The 20400-nt window shown below is 47.0% G+C and overlaps 1 protein-coding gene across 4 annotated transcripts in view; it reads left to right on the top strand.

Annotated features, from left to right (window-relative positions):
* LOC8039276 (discoidin domain-containing receptor 2) overlaps window positions 1-20400 on the top strand; it is a 171678-nt gene that overhangs the window by 61544 nt on the left and 89734 nt on the right. For all 4 annotated transcript variants that reach the window (XM_040500141.2, XM_029982562.4, XM_040208278.3 and 1 more), the window contains exon 2: window positions 1167-1357. In XM_040500141.2, the coding sequence (XP_040356075.1) occupies window positions 1267-1357 (91 nt within the window). In that variant the 5' untranslated portion in view covers window positions 1167-1266. The remainder of the gene's footprint in view (window positions 1-1166; window positions 1358-20400) is intronic.

Below are 20400 nucleotides of genomic sequence, written 5' to 3'. Positions count from 1 at the left end.
TTTCAGTGTAGGGGAAAAGCGGCTGATGGGAAAGTGATCCGAATCATCCAACTATATACTTCCGCGATTGGCTTCTTAGAGCCGCGAAGTAACACGCTTAAACTGAAAAAAAAAAAAAGGGGGGGGGGGGAAGATAGAAGATAAGTTTAAATTGTAATGGTTGCGTGCCAAATAGAGTTGTTTTACTCAACCAATCAATTTACAAGGTAACGTTTTCGAGCACAAATCGTACGATGCCCGTGGTTTATTGCAACGTTAAAAGAGGCAAGCTACACCAGTTTTACAGACATAGCAAGTGCTAGAGACGCGACACAAAACACGAGTTGTCGGACACTCGCGGTCCATTGTAACGCCATAGTTAAAGAAAAGAAAGCCAGAGCGGCAAGTGCGTCGATTGGACCGGTGTAATGCTGCGCACACACACACAAAAGACATAATTGTATTGCAGACGCCTAAAAATATGATTCCTCAGCTTGTCCACACTTGGCGCTTTACTCCTTCGTATGTTCGTGATAAGAATTACAAAAATTGGTATCCCTGAATGGCAACGCGTTAAACTGACATTTAGAGAAGGGTCAGATTGTGTTGTCCGACATGAGATTGCTGATTATTATCGAGCAAACTTTCCTTTCGAATGTGGTGGTTCTTTCGTAGCCTACTCGCATTCTCAAACCTCCGCAGTGGCTGCACACAATACGACCCTTTATTTACTCAACCTTGTTTAGGACTTACGGTTTGCCGAACGGAAGCACCCTTATATCTGTGTCATTGACCCACACTCGAAAAAATCTGGAGCCTTTTTTCTTTCCCGCATAGCAGTCGGGAGAGCAAGTCACTGTAATCTCCGGAGAAAATATGTTACAACCAAAAACGAAAAACAATCTCCGGTGTGACAGTGAGTATGACGTAATAACGTGCTTACACCAAACTCCGTCACAGCGCTTATACGTCTTTCTTAGGTCTAAACATAATTTCCTGCTCGTCATTTCGCCGAGGTCACTTCTCCGTCGACTCCATGGATTAGCTCTCCTAAGTGCTTTGCTAGAAAATAGACGCACCTAATTAATTGAAGTGCATAACGCACAAAAAAAAATTAATTACTCTACGTTGACAGGGGAATTTCTCGGCGTTACTAAATGTCTTTTCTTCGTTTTTCCTATCTGCAGGTGACGTTTCTAGAATGGACGTCGACAGCACCTGGCCCAGCGTTCGATGAGCCGAGGAAGGCGGAGTGACGGCTGACTCGGCCAGCATCAGGCATCGGCCATGGCGTCGTTACCGGAGAGGACTTTAGTGCTCGTCTCTGCCGCCTGGATTGTGCTCCTCCAGATACAGCGGGTGTGCGCCTTCGACTGGGGTGAGTGTCGCTTCCGCTCGCGGATTTTCTTCTCCGCGTCAGGCGCATGGCGCGGTCGCTACGAAGGGGAACACGTGGACACCCGCGACCGCTCGCTCCCTATATAGTAAGTAGTCTGTGGACATGAAACGAGAGATCGAACAACGATTTGTGCCCCTTGTTGCGTTATAATATAGTATGTCCATCCTTTTTTTCTATATATATATATATATAAAAAAAGCTGTTCTGGTTGGGTGGTATTATAATCGCTGTTTTTAAGAGATTCGTGACTCTAGTCGGCTCGATCTCCGAGGACGCGAGCGGCAAAGATGTCTCTTAATTGTCCTGCCTCAAACGCGAACATATTCTACAAGTTTTGAAATGGCCTCGGCGTCTGGTCAACTTCGAGCGTGCGCGCCCCGCCAAAGCACGCAGGGAGGCCCAGGTTTTATAACACGAGCCCTGCGGCTCTCAACCTGTCAGTCAATGCACGAAGCAAAAATTTGTTTCCCCATTTATTTCGGGGAGAAGAAAATTAAACGACATAAATTTATTTCCTTTTTTCTTTCTTTCTTTTTTTTTTTTTTGGGGGGGGGGGGGGGCAGTGGAGAGGGAGTGATTTATACTTGCTGCCTTACTCAAAAAAAAAAAAGAGAAACGACGCTGAAAACCTCGCTTTAAACCCTGCCTACGACAATGGCCAGGCACGCTTTAACCGGCAGTCACGAGGTACTAAAAACAAAACAAAACAAAAAAAAAAAAAAAAACGTTAAAAACGTGATGAAACAAACGGCGAGGCAAATAAACACCGACGCCAGCAATACGCGAACTGCCACCTCCTTTTCCGGAGAAGGAGGGGCATCGGTCCAAGAGCGGAGTTCGAATCGTGTAAACGGGGCTTGAACTCGGATTCCCGGTTCGGAGGGTCGGTTGTCAAACATCCGTGCGACATGCAAGGAGAGGGGGCGAAGTCTTCCCTGGTGAGGGCGACTGAGACCACGGAAGAAGGCGAAGAAAGAGGAAGGTTGGGTTTGCTCTTGGCTCAGTTTGTGATTTCTGGGCTCGTCAAGACCCTTTCTGCAAATAAGCTGTCTTTGATAGGTGGTATTTTGCTGCAAAAAGAAAACAAAGTTGGTAAAACAGCCTTCGTCTTCACAAACACACTTTGGCTGATTATTATGTTGTTTCATTTTGATTGTTCTGCCTAAGCATTCTTTATACACTTTCGAATTTTTGCTGCTGTATACTGTAGAGAGGATAATCGCGGTGCTTTCAAGATATCGACCTAACGCAAAAAAATCGTAACCTGCCGAGCTCGAGGTGTCCAATTCGGTCAATGAACGGACCTCTTTGATTGCGTGAGGATGTCGTTAGAATCAACAGAGGAACGTTTTCGAAGGGTGTGCATTTACAGAAAACCAAGAAACAAACTATAGGGTCAGGCATTGCGATCTCATCTTCGCTAGCAGCTGACAAGCTTCGCTGGATTCTCCGATACGAACAATTAAAACCAATCTGGAAGCGCCATATGACTTCCTAACTAGGAACGCATTCTCAATTTATACTGTAGCTCCCGAAATCAACACGTTTGTTTTTTTATATTTACAGCAACTTTATATTTCTTTCTTATTCCTCTCTACTCTACAGTCCTACGTACAAACTGAATGTGAAAACCGCAGATGAACTTAGAAAGATCCCTAAGGGATTCACTTGCGCTTGTAGGATGTATTGTTTACTAGCTGGCGCTTGCCTTACTCGCACTTGGTGTAAAGGAACAAAGAGCGTTACGATCCAGTTAACTTAATGGAAAAAAAAATAAAGTATGCCGAATGTCCCTTGACATTTATCATAGCATTTGGTGGCATGCAATTCCTGCCACAATGACACTTGAAAGAGTGACGTAGTCATTTCGGTTATGTCGTCACTTGTTTCATAGCATTTTTAAATCGGTCGTCGAAAATACGCAAAAACTGACTGATTATTCCTTTAAAAAGAAAATTTCTTAAATAAGTCTGGCCTTTAATAGTATTTGCAATCAATACTGCAATTCTAATATGCCTCTTAAAATCCATAACTAAAATGTTAAGTAGAAGATTTTAGTTGATTAGTCCACTTAGTGTGACGATTATCCCGCCATCTATTGTCCGTCGAGTCTGGTAGATAGATGGCGAAGACAGAAACCCTCAAACTCTCACCCTCTACTTTAAAAAAAAAATGTTCGAGCACTTTTACAGTTTTTACGTGAACCACAGCGTAAACTGGAGCTATGACTTGAGGCTACATAGACATAGCTTTATTAATTTGCAGACGCATTTACTATATTAGTCGTCCCGGGCTTGCAGCTTTGTTGTGGTTCATGTTCAATAGAAATGAGGTATATATGATGCACAGCCGCGGAAAACATGAAAAAGCTCAGGCGAGTCCGTGGCTTTTAAGGCCGGCCGCGCTATCAGGAGAAAGCTCAACCATTATCGAGGCTGCGGTGCCTGTTCAATTCTTGTCGTCTATCCAAACTTGAAACGCAGTTGCTGAATTAATGCAGATTTCGTTGAATATCGGAGCGTCCCACAACGAAATGAAAAATGAATCGTGGTTGAATACACCAGGTCGGCAGGTTGAGCGGTCAGTTTTTGCGGGTGCTCGATACTAATTTCGCGGGATCAAAGACGGTAAGCGGTTTTTATTTTATTTCGACGAGTACTTCTACTATCGGTGTTGACTCAGCAATTTGCCGACCAAGTGGGAGTGAAGACCAAAATCGAACAGCTTCTACCATGCCGCTGGTTCACACGATATAGCACCGGTGATAACTCAGTTTTCTTCCGTTCAGATAGCACTGGAGGTCTTCGTAGGCCTGGGCTTTTTCATGATGTCCACGACTGTACTACACCTGGTGCCTTAAACTCGTCAAACACAAAGTTGGAACAGGAAGTTCGCTTAGCGTGCCGACTTAACGTCGGTGAAAAAAGCGCGAAGATAGGCCAATCGGTGCGCTCCGTCAACTTTGGCCCCAACTTCGTGTTTGACGAGCTTAGAGACCCTGCAGATGCTTAAGATATCAAGTAATGCGATTGATGCGAGTGACGGAGCCAGGGTAAATAATCTTTTCACGGTAAGAGGAAGCCAATGGGAAAAATAAGTGTCTCTCAAAAGCTGCGAGGGAAATCTTATAATTCCCCCGTGCCGACCCAGTGGACAACCATCAAACTGACCCGTATAGCAGATTCTCCTGTCGCATAAAGTGCACGTAGTAGAAATCGATACCGTTGCTTCGAGCTCGGGGTTAGCAAAAAGATATATCGCAAAACACATAGGTGAACCCAAATATCCAACGCTGTTTGTTCCAGCCTATAACGCTCGCTTGCAGCAAAAAGTGCACATTTCTATGCCGTCTCCGGTTCCTGAAAAGAGCCAGAGTGCGTTTGCGTGCTCTGTGTTTGCCTTTGAACTTAATGGTGCTCTCGTGTACCTCGTCTTTTTATACGTACACATATATATATAAAAAAAAAACAAAAAAACAGACCAACGACAGAGACTCGCTCCGTTGTTGTTCCGCCGATGTCGAAACGGCAACACCGTAACGCATCCTGCAAAAGGGGCCCTAGCAGCGGGAGGGGAGTGGCGGCCGATGTTGATGTTATTCTCATCTCCCTATCAGCGTCTGTCATCGCGCGTTGAAATCGTAGACAGCGTTTAGGAACAAGACATGTCTTAAGAGAGCACAAACTAATGACGTCGCCTCTCCCCACTTTTTCCCGGGCGGCGCTTGGCAGCCGCAGGCAGCCGCATGCAGGAGCGCCCCCTGCGGGGCTTCTTTCCTAGAAGATGATCTTTATCGGATTGAAGGCGGTGCGGAGGTTTGTGTGGGTTCGGGACCAGCGTTTCTCGACTCCACGCGGAGCTGTTGAAACCCGCGGGATGACTTGCTCGCTTAGCTTTCCCCCCGTAGAAAACAACACGTGACTTGTGCGGAACCGAGCGGCACTCATTTATCCTGAAGTCCGCATTACTCACTCACTTTCTTTTCTTTTTTTGTTATCATTATATTTTTTTGCTTATCGCAGTGACGCGGTTCTTTCCCACGAGTTGAACAACCACTAGCCGCACAGAGATTTTACACGAGGATTAGAGTAAAAAAATCTATCCTAAAAAAAAAAAAAATGACAAGGACAAGGTTTGAGAAGCAAGCTGTTTTGCAAGTTGCGGTAGCATTCGCGATTTTTTTAAGGTTCTAAACAAATTAAATAAGAAAAAGATTATTTATTATATCAGAGTTATTTCACACTGTCAAGGCCTCACCAACATAAACGAAACAAAGCTTGCTTGAAGGCAGAAACTTTTTTTTTGTTTTAGTCAGATGATACGTTATATGCTGCGCTTTCATTCTTAAGCATGAGAACCACGCCGCGAAATTCGCTCTTTACAGCCAGCAACAAAAAAAAAAAAAAAAAAAAAAGGAAAGACTGTTTCAGATTGGCAGAAGGCGCCGATCGAGAGCAGCAGCCGTCAGATTCGGCCCTCTCACCGCCGCCCCCGCAGTCAAATCATTTCCCCCCGCCGCGGGCAGCTTGATCTGCATACCGCTCCAGTAAACCTCGATCAAGTCGGCCATTAACCCTCCTCGAGGCCGCAGCCGTCGTCGCTCCGTCGATCCTCGCCCTCCCGAGCAGCCACAAACGCGCCTCTGGCTCAATCAGACGTCAGGATATGAGTAAGCGCGTCCAAACAGAAGATGGGCCGAAACCACCGCCGCCGACGCCTCAAGAAGGGCCCGACTGTATACTCCCCGGTCACCCCTAAGCTGACAGAGAGGTGGAAGTTACGGGCTCGCCGGCCCAATCAGCGGCCTCCATTTCATCACCTGACCCCACGCTCCTCGCGTGCGTATGGGAGGGAGCATGATCACGTGGCCAAAAGGAGACGCGCGGCTGGACCGACGTGCTCGTCGCTTCCACCGCACTTTCGGTGTAGGGGTGGACTGAGTGCAGGGCTCGACTGGAGCGAGAGGAAAGGCGGGCTGGGCGGCGGAGCGCGATGAAGCGAGCGCCGACGCAAGCAGCGGAAGCGGCCGTCCCTCCGGATGTTCGTGATCAGCGTTCTTCTCGTATCGCCCACCGCGGAAGACACGCCATCGGCCAAAGGCGAGGAACAAAGAGTTGTACTAGTAGCAGCATGTACGCGCGCGCACGCACGACGGGAAGAAAAGAACGACGCGGGAGAATCGGTCCGATCGGTCGCGGCGTCGGGGATCAGCGGTGCGGACAGCGCGTACCTATACAAATGCCAGCGGTCCGCGGAAGAAAGAGATCGAACGACGGCTTAAATTGGAGGACGGGAAATGTTCTCATGAAGAGGGTGCGCCGACACACGTCCTATCTGTTGCAATGGTGCCAGGTTAGCAGCGGTTCGCGGAAGGCCAGTGGATTCGTTGCGGCGGCGGTGGCGGCATGTATACACGTTTGTAGGCGGTGAGTGTAGCAGGCCGGGAAACTTTTCAGGTTTTGGGAATCGAAAACACGCCGGTTGGTTTCTTTAGGTGAGCCGCGACTGGCGCGACGAGAGTCGGTTATTAGAAGACGCTATACAACGCGTTAAGGCATCAAATAATGGTGTGCTTTATCACGTTATAGAACGAAACCCAAATGAATCGAATGTCGTCGGTCACAGAACGAGAGTAGCAACCGTGAACACTTTCTTTCAATGTATGTTCACCTTAATTCACGAGAAAAGCACGAGAATTCGTCCCCTTGTAATGTGACAAAACGTCTCGCGAGCCTACTTCTCTGGCGCCGAAGGCCTGGAAAGTTAATCACTACAATCAGCTCAAACAGTCAAGCGAATGATCGGTACAAGACAAATTTCCTCCTTAGTCAACAAGTTCACTGAGCCAAGGGCCAGTGCCAGACAACAGGGATCTAGAAAAACACAAATTCCGAGCCGAAAAACTGGCATAAGCTACGACCTTCTTTTTATTTATTTATTTATTTTTTTAGTGGGGGGGGGGGGGGGGGGGGGGCAGGTTCGACGGTCGATTATACCCTTCCGAAAATTTCCTGCGGACGGACACGTGAGCGATTCTAGCGAAGCCATTAGATCACGCAATGTGTTCTCGCGAATGGTTGTTACAACGAAAAGGTGTGTTGCCACCTCCTCTTTGTTTGAATTCACAGAAACGAATGGGGAAATCGATACGAGCTTAGGGGAAATTCCCGTAGAGTATCAAAGGTCTCTCCAAACGTTTGGGCTAAGGGACCTATTGCGGATTGGGGGACATATTGCGTCCTCGAGAGCCGAAAAAGAGTTTAGACAATCTAAATAAGGATGTATTAAATAAATACACCGAAATATTAATTTAAATACAAAAACTAAAACTATAACAAAAATTATAAAAAAAAATGTTGATGAATACATATTTTTTTTATTTTTAAGCGTAATATTTCGCCAATTATGATGTTGCAAAGGAATTGTAATCCAGAGAACTCGTCAGGCATAGATCAAAGCCGCGTAGGAACTGGATCATATTTCTCACAGGACACAAGACCCATGAGAATGGTAGACCCGATGATGACAATATGCAAGAGATATGGCATATGACCCTAAGCGCAATATAGTATATGAGAACGCAAATAGTTTCATCACAGAAAACAAAGAATAGTTAGGCTGCATAGTGACGGAAAGGTACAATATATAATATGACGAGATTCCGTAAATACCGTCTTAACTTTTTTTGTGTGCATGATTATTTTTGCATTTGTGACAGCGGGCCGCGGGCCGGATGACACTGGAAAGACCGCGGCCATCCGCGGACGCGTCTGAAATGCGTCCGTGGGCCGGATCTCACCTGCGGGTCAGGGTTTGGAAACCCCTGGTCTTGACATCTTTTGTCGTGTGCGCTTCGACATAATATTATAGTAGGAACTTCATGTTTTGTGCTACCTTCGCTCTGGACAGCAGGGTATCAAGCCCGCAACTTGAGACGCAGCCGTTGTCGCGCATGAGTGTTAATCCAGCGTAGTTATTTTCGTACCTGCGTGCTTTCGTTCTACCGGTTAAAGCGTTGCGAGACGGAGAAAAAGCTCTGTCGAGGCGGAATGCGATGATAGTCTAATCACCCGTATTTTGCCACAGCTAGCTTTGCGCAGTGCTGCACGTGCGGTGACTATGGTGCGCCCCCGAGTTTCCCACGAGCTTCAGGTCGTTCTCGAATTGATTGATATATAGTGCTTTTCAGTTATGCTCAGCATGTTCCTAATTGAAACCATATGATTATGTTTATTAATTAAAACGTTAATTAAGAAAGTTTAGTGAATTATCCGACTGTTCGCAAAGATTAGCCACCCACATAATGTACCCCGGGCCGTATAATATATATATATATATATATATATATATATATGTACATCAATATAGATATATTTTTTTTTCCCATCTATGTAGTGTTTGGAAGCCGTGGCATCGCGCAAAATTGTAATATACAAAGGTACGAGAAGAGCACAGAAATTCGCGGTCACGGTACGTTTCTTACAAAAATGCTCATAATATGGAGCACATCTACGTGGCCTAATTACAAGCCATTAGCCACGATGCAGTTATTTCACCAAGTATACGACAGTACGTATGTTGTTTCGGGGATGCGTTTCGACTTTACAGGGGGTTAAGGGAACTTAGTTTCAGAACGGACGTTTATTAAAATTCTCTGACTGTTGCGCTTTGGTAAGAACGAGAACAAGGGCACCTTCATGAGCCTGGAACGATGAATGGATCCGAAGCTGAAAGAGGCAATGTTGCCTTAAAGTTTTACTGCATGGATTTTAATATATACACGGACTTGAACGAAGAAGAAAACAATCATTTGACGACTTGGTGTTACACCAATCAATCAATCAATCAATCAATCAGTCAATCTATAAATTAATGAAAGAGCTTTATTGTGTTTTCCGAAGAGCTTTAGGGGCCTTCTTTTAGGGTTACACTTGACATAATATTTCTCAAATGTTTAAGGACTCTCCAATATATTCGCTAATCATTACGTTTCCAACCTATCGGTGACATTAACTTGGTAGGGTTGCTTAAATGCAATGTACAGGCACGTAGCTAGGGGGGGCGGCCCATGGGGCATGCCCCCCCCCCCCCCGAAATCTTCCATTTTGCTGTGACCTCCTCTCCCCCACCCTCTCAAACAGCATTTTGTAATGCCCCCCCCCCCCCTCCAAAAAGAAAAAAAAAAAAAAATCCTGGCTACGTGCCTGGCATTATATGATCTATAATTCCTTAACTGGAGAAAGAGAAATGTTGGAAAAATGTTCGTTTACGCCACGGTTTAAAGACCAGCTTCAGCGAGACGGCGTTCGAACTCTGAAACAAAAAGTTTACTTCTGTTCCGCCACCGACGGCCACAGGGGTGGCGGAGCAAAGGCTCTGAATCCCTGGAAGCGACAAGGGGAGGCCCACGCTTTCGACGAACACATTTCAAGCAACGCGACAGACAAAATCTTCGCCCTTCTCACCGCTGTCACCCCTCACTTTCTTCTTATTGTTTGTCCTCTCCACTACTGCTTCTACCCGGAGAACCTTTATCACTACGCAACACGCGTGATTCACCCTCCGAAATATCGAAAGCATCGCGTCTGGCGCCCGTTGCGTGCAGTCCTCTTCACGCTCGACTCATAACGGACGTCCAATTAGACGCGCTTCCCATAAGCTCTATTTCGAGACTTTCGAGCGGCAGTCCTTCGGGGCTTCGTAGAAGGGACCCTTCTGGAAGAGCGCTCTGGGCAGAACATCGAATGAACTAAAGAGAACAAGCTGGTGCGGCATCGTCGCCAGACCACGAAACGGGGTTGACGATATCGGTGACCGAGACGTGAACGGGAGGCAGACGGAGTCGTCACGGCCCACGTACCGGAAGCACGGCGATCTCTGCTCCTCGCTCATCGGCGGTCCTTTTGGACCCCGGCTATTTTGAGCCCTGAGACAACGAGCTATTGGAACGCGTCCTTTTGTTCGGCGAAACACTGAAGAGGTGCTTGGCTGCTTGTCATAGAGGGGGCTAGTGGTCGGGTGACTCTCAGTGTCGTTCAGCTGCAGAAAGTTGATGCTCGGTTCGTATCAGGATGTTTGGTGCAGTCTAAACTTCAAACTCTGTTAGGGTTTGGATGGAAATTGAATGTGTGAATTGCTTCTTACACGGAGTATTTGTTACATTGCTCTTACTTCATGGAGACCCTAGCGTATCACTTTCTTCCGAGCCCTTCCAAAAATAGTCGCGGGATTCAGTTGCACATACTCGAGCAAGAGGTATTCAATGTTGAGCGAGCGCAAGTACCAGCCAGCATGTCGATTTTATTTATCTATTCTCGCGGAGCTTGATTCTGAGATAGTAATGTCTGCTTTTCTGAACTGTGGGGAATATCCCAAGAAATAAATTTTTTTATTATTATTAATATATGCTTTACAGATAACTAAAATATCTGAACTAAAATCAACACATGTAAACTGAGCTTAGACGAAGGAGGACAACCTTCTTTCTTTAAAAAACTGTGTAAGTATAGGGTAGAGATACATTGAGCTTGCTTCATTGGTGTCAATCAGCCATTATTGAAAACACAAAGTGGAAGAAGCATCCAAGCTCTTACGACAATACACCACACTCGCAAAACTGTCGCAGCCATGTCACTTCTAATATAGTTCCCTCAAACATCCTTTTAATAGCCTTCCAACGCGTTAGTGAAATAGCGCTCTCTAACAGCCAATTGCGACTTCGTTGTATCCAGGTCGGCGCAATTTTCCCCCAAAGTCGCACGCACGACACTTACGAAAGATATCTGCAGACTCGACCCGAACTCAACTCCGAACTCGCAGATGCACGCATGCCAGCCGACGCATGCGCGCTGGACTTCCAATATTCGTGACTCCCCCGGTCCGCAATAAGGACACGCCCAAGCCGTCAAAAATTGCGCGGGAGGAGAGAGAGAGAAGAATAGGAAAGGGTGCACGTAATGCATTTGGCGCATCTGTCGATTCCAGCGAGCCCCCGACAATTAGGCAGTCGTTGGAGGCAACGAAGGCAGCGGGCGCCGTGATCCGTTAATTCCCAGACGCGGGCATAGGCGTCGCCGGCAGCAGCGGGTCTCGGTGTTGCCACCGCAAGTTTCCATTAGGATCGCAGCACACATCGGCGGCCGACGCCGGGGGTGCCGCTAAACTGAGAACCGGCGGGAGGGGAGAGTTTGCACTCGGGTCGGTCGGTTCACATGGCCGGGGCAATTCCTGCCAAGGCTAGGTCGCAATTTCGACGATCGATGCAGCCTCGGAGTCACCCCGCGTATTAACTATACTCCGTTCAGGCTAAGCTGACTGCGCGGGGGAAGCATACGTGCCGTTTGGACCAGTCATGCGTAAGTATCTTTTGCCACGTGATCACTTTCCTCCTGCCCATACCCAGGCACAGAGAGTTGGGGTCACGTGATCAAGGGAAAGTGGTTGATTGGCCCTGCGTGTGCGTAGCTTCCACCGCACTATCAGCTTAGGGGTGAACGGAGTATCGACGGCGCCCTTCGTAATGGCTGCACGCTGGGAAAGACACTTCTTCCTGAACTGCGATACTTTCTTTTTTTATTTCGATTCATTGCTTCGAACTGCCTCCCCCATTTTTGCGTCCCTCCCCCTCCTCAATCTTGTCGTTGTACTTGAAGGAGTAGCCATTGTTCTGAGGTCCCATCGTTTTACTTATCTCGACGACGGAGAGGTTCACACTTTAGAGTTGACAAGCGGTTTCTGCTCAAACGAAAGAATAAAATACATTGAGGTCGAAGGCGGACATTGGTCCATGACGTTTGTGCGTTTGAAGCTTTCATCTTACTTGTTTTACTTGCTCGAGTAACCAAGCATTTAGACTTCATTTTTTTCTTTTTTGTCCTCTTTGCTGTCGCTTGCCAAGTGTCGAGCTCAGAGTCCTAGATCTCTTCATGTTATCAACTGTAAAAGAAAATATATTAGAAAAATGTATGCAACAATCAGCCAATGTCTTGGCAGATATCTTCTTCGCCATCAGTAAATGAAAAAAATTTTTTTTTAATGTCTGACGAGCAAGCCAAGTAATATATAATTTTAAATACAATTACTTTAAAGTCAAGTAGACGTAAAACAAAAACACTACCACAGCTCTGCAGAAATACTCCTTACTAGCTTTTTGACAATTTCTCTAAACCGTGTCATTTCACTGTGCATTCATAAAATCGTTAAACACGAAACAGTGATTTTTATTTCGCGGTGAAGAAATGGCGTCTTCACATTTCGGTTGTCAATACAGTTTAATGACACCAACTCCTCATAGTTCGTTTTAACAACCACTAAAAAACTACCGAGCGCCATACAACACACTCAGCCATCACATGACAAACAAAAAGGTAAAAAATAACGTATCCAAATTCGCTCCGTAGCTTGAGAAGCCCTGTGTGCATCCAAACGCGCGTCGTGTACCCACAAAAAAACCAAACTTGCCCTCCTATCCCCGGACGGGCGCAGCGAGGGTCCCACATTCCCGCCTCCCCACCCCGATCCGGGACGAAGAAGCGACGACGTCTACGACGACGGTGACGACGCCATCAGGAGGAGGCCTCCCTTCCTTTCAATTCATCTCTCGATTTCTATTCCTCCCCGTCCGCCGAACCCCGAGCTCTATAATAGACCGCCAGCGCCACACATAAGAACGGGACAACGCCGGCTCATCCCAAGACCCTAAAAAACAAAACAAAAAGAAACCTTTAATATCAGAGATGAAGCATGCAGCGCCGGAGGAACCCAAAAGCTATAGTAGTGGCAGATACTCCTCTCCTCTCCCCACGCCGCCTGTCTTAGGACATCTTCTTGGTAATATCTTTCGCGGCGTCGGCTGCGGTAACCATTGTCTGCAGTGGAACCCAGGGTTGGTTGGTTGGTTGGTTGTCTAGGGAACCCATAGTGTAACTTTTATTTTCATCTTCTTTTTTTTTTTCTTCCGGTGGTATGGTCGGAGTCGTTTCATCCCCCCTCCGCGAACGCGGTTGGATGGATTGACCGAGCGGCTTTTCGCTTCGTTGACGATGGGACAAGTTTCTCCTTCTGCCCCCCGGATCTCGTCGATTCTGGCACGTCGAAGAAGGAAGCGACGATAAGCCAGGCGGCCGGGGCTCCCTGTGTTGCCCGCTACGTATACTATATAAGGCAGCGAGATGAAGATGCGGTTGGGGAACACCCGTAGTACCGAGGAACCTCGGTGCTGGAGTGCGCGTCGAAAGCAAATGACCGTGAGATTTGGCAGGGTGGGTCGGGCTGGGCGGGCGGGGGAGATAGTTATGAACGAGGAGAGTAACCTCGGTTTCCCCCCTAACAATGCTCGAGCATTGTGAGAGGAGGAATAGCGGCCCTCGAGATCATAACTCCCGTTTGGTGACGGTGACGCCTTGATCCGAGCAAGAAGCAGAAATGCTGCGCTGCCAGGCATTGGTATCCTCTTTCAAAATCACTCGTTCGCCACTTGTTCCAAGTCTCGTACGTATAGTCCGAAGTTGTTGTGTGGCGCAGCGGAGGGACTCGCCGACTTTGCCTTCGTATGGATACGTGTATATATGACTGTATCACGTCTGGTTCCGTGATTAAAAACGAACTTTCAGAGAAGAAGTGCAACGGTTGTGAAACGGTTATTTTTGGCCTTTCTTGGACCTTTTTATTGTAGATGTTATTTATTTCTATACAAGATGCTTAAAATACTATTAACGCGACTTGCATAACGTAAGTCATCTGTATGCAGAAATGTGCATCCGAGTCGTACCTGGGGCTTGTAGCAGTGACAGTAACTTTTGGACGCCTCTCCTTCACCAGACTTTTGATTTTGACTTAGTAGGCGTGTACGCTACGTAGTTTACTTATTTCCAAGTTGAAAAAAAGTAATATTGAGGAAACAATTAAGAACGTACCATGTTGTATATGGGAAAAATCAATAAATATGTAGGACGCATTATTCACCCAACTCTATCAAGGACACACATTCTTACTTCTTCGAGCAAACGCTTTAACAGAAGGGGACAATACGCCACCAGCATCATACAAGAGCAACCTTTCCTCAAAGCTCCCTTTCCTACGGCTAAGATGGGTCTCCCCCTACACGCTCCACGAAACTGTAACGTACGAGGGGTCCATCGCTACTCTCCACCTGCAGTCTACATTCCTCCCTTTTCAATTAGGAGCTACTCAGCGCAAAAAACCTCGCACGTCGGCGGATAGGCGCGCATACATAAAAAAAGAAAAAGTATAAGCGAGAGTTATGCCTTACTTTTTGACGCACAATGGGAAGAGAGGAGCAGCCTCCCCACCAAAAAGGGAAGCAGAGCTGCTGCCGCGGCTCAGCGGGTGACGAAAGTAGGTGGGCGTGTGCTGGTCCTTCTCTCCACGCGGACACCGAAGCACAACAACATGCCCCATGCTGCGCAAATAGGAAACAGCAGGACCCCGACGGGAACTCCAGTCTATCCCCAGCGGGACTTCGGCGGCGGGATTTCGGAGGGGATCAGGGCAACAAGGCCGGGTCCTCTCGTCTCCGCCCTCCCTGAGGAGCAGCCTTAAAATGCTCCTCGTGTGTCCGTCTGCTTCACTGTTGGGCTGTCGGTAGCGGCGGCGGCACCTTCTATTTTGGACGGTACTTCGCGCGTTCCCGGAATGCTGTCCTCCGGCTTTTATGACGGATTGAAACTGATGCGTCTTTCGGCGTGAGTGGTGGCTCGTTTCGGGAGATAAGCGCCCAGAGTGAGTGCGCACTCGTTCCTAGACTGTTGCCATCCTTGGGGTTGGGCAGGAATGTTGTTGAAAGTCGAGGCACTCAAACCGAATGTCGGGAGAGCTGTGTTTCGGGTTCCAGGTGAGATACGAGCTCTGTGTCGGGATGTTGGTGTTTTTCTAAAATAGAGCGAAACGAAATTAGCGGTGGTTCCGCTTTTCCAGAGCTTGGCAGTTATGGAAGAGCTGAAAGAGGTGCACAGTGAATTCGCGGGGTAAGGCAGCGATGACAGAATTAGATTGATTCTAGGATGTGCGACGAAATTGAAACACGTCGCGAGGTAAGGTCAGAAGGATCGTCGAAGCATATGCTTAATATACGTTGTCAACCCCTTAGGCGGATGGTCAGAGCAAGTACGATTCACAAAAGATACACAAATAACAAAAGCCAGCCCACAAGATAAAAGTCGAGGCAATAAAGATCATACAAAAAAAAAATAAGAGAATATTTCACGTTATCCTATAATAAGGCCCCTGTAAAACTGCTACATTAACTTTTCTTTGAGGCGTTCTTTTTTTTTAACGAACCTATCATTTGTTTTAATGAAAACCTAACTTAACCTAAATAAAACGCGACCTGTGAAATCATTCACATTTTACCCCTAAACGGGAACCGTATTCAGCGATGAAACCTAAGCTAATTTAGTTCAGTCGTCGTTGTGTGTCACAAGAAAAAAATGTAGGTCGCCGGTTTGATGTGAGATGGCTAAACCAATATCACCAATAGAATACTTTTTTTTTTAATTCTGAAAGTGTCGTGGCATTATGTTAGTGCTGTCCACGTCGAAACTTACTTTCGTATACTAGATTGTTTTATGGAAATTAATGACGGGCTTTCCAAGTTCGTCTTTGAAAACGACTCGTGCTGTGGTTAAATCCGGTTAAATAAACGGCACGTGCTGTTGCCAAGTGCCAAGATTCCAGAGCTCCAAACATTCCGGAACCTTGCATTTGTCGCATGGTCACGTCGTGGGACGTCTTGAACAATCAAAGCCCTCTTTCTCTCCGCCCCATCGTGGATCGAACGGATGTTTCTCGGGAATATACACGTTCATTTTTTTTTGTTTTAATCGGCCAGGCTTTGAATGTTAATATCACGGTCATGTTTGGGAAACGCTTCGTTGTAGCACCCGTCCAGTATCTGTGGATACGCCTTGACGAGGCTTAACTATCAGACGATCGGCACATAGTAACCGCAAGGTGCCTGCCCATGGAGGCCGTACTTTCAAACCGGTATAGAGGCATGAAACGTTATCATTCTGCATACATCGAGTCTCCAGGAAGCTTCTCGAGAAATACAAACCGGGACACACAGCGCATATTTTGACAGCATTCTTTCTTGGAAATGCCGCAGAATCCACGAACCAAAAGAATGAAATATAAATTTTCGCAGTCAGCTTCCACCCCAGCCCGCAGACGCGAGTCCAACAGCCCAGAACGGAAGTCTCTCTTTCCACCCCGGCGATGGTCCAGCCCAGATTGGGACCCGAGGCGCGTGGGCGCGCGCAACAAGCGCCCGGAGGCCTCTCCCGAGGAGCACGGCAGCCGTCCCGCGGGCACCGGGGTGGGTCCCTAATTCCTGGTCGCTAATCTGCTTATTTTGGGTCGGTGGTGGTGACGAAATTTTCGGCCGTTTATTTGGGGATTACTTTCTCATTTTTATTTTTTCTTGCTCATGTATCAATGCTTCGTTTCTATTATAATGCTCTTTCTATGTTTTATCCAGGCGCGTTTAGAGCTGAGCTGCCAGTCCTCAGGCAAACCCCATTGAATCTGCCGCCCGTGCGCCCGGCGGGCACCGCCGTAATCAGCGACGCACCCGTTCGGTGCGCGATGCTGGCACGCGCCCTCGAGGCCCCCTCCACGGATGGCAGCAGCAGTGGCATGCGCGAGGAAGCCCCGTCAAGACGCGTGCACCTCCGGCACCGAACAGCAGCAGAAGCCTGCACGCTCTTCCATCGGGAGATAGCGCCCGCGTCTGGAGGCGAACAGGCTGGATGGAAGGCGAGCAAATTTAGCGCCCGGTATTAGTCGGAAAGGATGATAAGAAAGCGCGCGCGCACCGCAAAGAAAGAAGCCCCCCTTCCCGGTTCAGGAAGGGAATCCTCCTTTCCCTCCGGTCCACTGTCTATATCCCCCTCAGCGAGCATTGAAAAGGCGCCAGGAAGAAGAGAACGCGTGCACTTCCTTTGGCACCACCAGTTTTTCCCTCCTTTCTCGGCTCTGCGGCGCCCGTTATGGCCGAACTCTCCATTTTGCTGCTTCTTTCTTACTCTTCCGACTATCGTTTCTTGCTTTTTCTTTTTTACTCTTTTCTTTTTTTATGCATATTTTTTGATCAACGAATTCCCTTTGCCCGCGCCATAAAGGCCTCCCCGAGATAGCGGGAGACCGGAGTCCTAACCGCGTACTCCGAACCTTCCTCCTTCCCTGCTCGCGAACGACGGTTATGAGCGAGCAGGCCATAAAACTCGGCCTGGGACGCCCACTCGCGGCGTTATACCGTCCCGCGCGCGCGCGCGCGGCGTGCAATGGGCACCGAGCTTGCGTTTGGACGTCTTCGAACGTGCGGGATTGTGTATTCAGGATGTTGCGCTTCTACCCAGCGCGTAGGGTCGCCAACGACTCACGCTGAAGATAAATCGTAGCGATGTGTCCGCGAAACCGCTGTTCAGATTCTGCTACTTCGCTCGTTGAATCTAGGTACAAATCCTTACACCGAACAAGTCGCTGAACGGTATATACTGCAAAGAAGCAGCTACTGGTTCCACACCCTTTTTTCCTAAATCCTGCACGGAGTTTATTTTGTTTTTCTTTTTCGTTTTGCACTGTCGACGATAAACTATCGGTAGCTTTGCTTGACTTGTGCTTAGTTTCTTCAGATATCAGATATAATTATATTATATTTTTATGGGAGCTAAAAATAGCACGAGGGAACATACCCGTGCCTCGCAACAAGTTAAAATAAATCCCTAACAAAGTAAACATTTTTTCGATAAAAATAATATACTTATTTACTGGCAAACGTACGGGTTGCTATACTCTCTTCATATTTTGAAGGCAAATTATTCTTAACTGGTCATGATTAGACGACCCGCTTAACGAAGCGTTTTGATTGGCCATCGACGTGGCTCGCTGAGGCGGTATAAAGCTATTTCTCGGTATTGCCGGGCAGGGTCCGTCAGGCCGATAAGGAAGAGGCCGAGTGCTGACGATCGGCTCTCTCCTAAGCGGAACCGTCTTGACGTCTCTGTTTGCCTCTCGGATTGGTGTTCTGGTGACAGGATGTCTCCGCGCACGACCCTGGACTACGCCCGCGCTAGATTGAGGCTCTCGAATCAGCGCTGGAAGCCGACGACGGACCGCTGTTGTCGTGAACGGGGCTATATCAGCTCGGCGCCGATGTGGCGAGAGGACCAAGACTGGAGAAAACAGAACCTTGTTAGAGTTCCCTAGTCGTGTTTCTGTATTGAGCTCAGTATAAATAAGAATACTAGTAAAAACGGGAGACCACGAGCAACGAGTTATTTTTATGTATCGGGTTTATTAGGGAGTTACGTTCATCCGCTTTCAAGTGTTTTTTTGTTTATCATTAAATACCATGTGTTTTTTTTTACCAATAAAAGTATTGAAATCAGTGAAAAACGCCATGATTTATCTTATAACTTATCAGTACGTTTGCCTTAAATTTCAAATTCTCCAATAAAAACTAGGCTCCGCAGAAGGCTGAGTGCAGGGACATCGATAACATATGCCTATAATGCACCCGCGTACAACTAACCGGTCTTTTATTAGCTTTCTGTGGGTGCCAAGTGAAAGCGTGTTGAAAACATGCAGAAATCTTTATACACAATTAGCGACCATCTATATTCCATCCAACAAGTTGTGTGCTATTGCGGGCCTTCGATCGTAAGTAGTGACTCGATCGCCTCCCAAGTGCAACTCTGCCAAACGTTTTCTTTCGCGCGAACGCTCCCGCGTAAACGGCATGTGCTCAGGTGCGGTCAAATTATATGCTCACACAGGCAGCAAACCTGTTGCAATCCCGTTAACGATTATGATCAAAGATAAAATGATTTTCCTAGAGATATCCCAAGAGAATCGTTACTCGTGGCATAGAACAGTCCGCTAACGTCGGTGAGGTACCAAAAAGGGAACTTGATGTAATATACACACCTTTTTGCGAAACGTGTAGATTGCACCGAGTTGGAAATTATCTCACGAACAATGATAGATAGGCTAGATGTATCACTTGGAGACATCCGTAATAGAAAGACGCAAAGTGATTCGATGATGTTGAGATCTCTCTATATGGTTACTTTCCGCGCTCGCTTTGATAGAACGAAAGAGGCGACTTACGGCTCGTCTCTTCTCCCCTATCTTTACGGCGTTCCCCCGAGCTAATAGGAAATAAAATGGGCAATATAAAGACACCCGTATACCCTGTTTGTATCTATTGATCGTCTGGGAAAGGCGCCAACCGAATGCGATTGTTCTTTTACTGTGTATTCGCACGAAATTCCCAAGAACAGTAGGCGGAACGGCACGACTCTTTTGGTGGACGATCAACGAAGGCTTATTTAAAGCCACACGTACCTTGAGGGTTAAGGGTTGCGAAGATGCCGACGACAATAGCTTCTGCCTTCCCAGCGAGGCGCTAAAAGTTCACGTTGACGAACAGGTCAGTTCATCGAGCAAAGAGTTGAGATGTCCAACCTTTTGTTCCGCTTGTTTGTCGTTCTTCTAAATGGTTGGAAGGTGCGTATTTGGTGTCAAACAGAAACACACAAAAAAAAAAAAGGGTAGATGTTCAAGTATATTGATTTAAACGTTACTTAACAACCTCAGAAATTCCATTGCAGTTTTCTTCTTGAAGCAATAAGACATTTTATCTAAGTTACTTTAGGATCCCGCAATAATTTATGCACCAAGGGCTTGTTCTGCCGAGACGGCCTGCTGAGAAATAGAGGACAATATGCCATGCTTATGCCCAGATTTTCTTGCGGCAAGAGTTTCCATGGCTGAAATACCTGGGCAGTTGAGTGCGATGACGTACGTGAACGTCTTCGGAATTCTATTTTTGACCTCAATATTTTACTCTGACAACAAGATAAGTAGAATATGTTCAAAGATCAGAGCAGTGTCGCTCAAAGTTTAAGAATATTTTCAATATCTTGCCTTTTCTTTGCATACCTCATTTCTTTTTCCTCCTACATTTGTGCTTTAGAAAACAATGCGCAAACTGGGAAAAA

The sequence above is a fragment of the Ixodes scapularis genome, unplaced genomic scaffold, assembly GCF_016920785.2.
Source record: "Ixodes scapularis isolate PalLabHiFi unplaced genomic scaffold, ASM1692078v2 PGA_scaffold3__209_contigs__length_174095766, whole genome shotgun sequence".
Taxonomy (NCBI): domain Eukaryota; kingdom Metazoa; phylum Arthropoda; class Arachnida; order Ixodida; family Ixodidae; genus Ixodes; species Ixodes scapularis.
The sequence above is the reverse complement of the archived record's forward strand: the minus strand, read 5'-3'. Positions and strand labels throughout refer to the sequence as shown.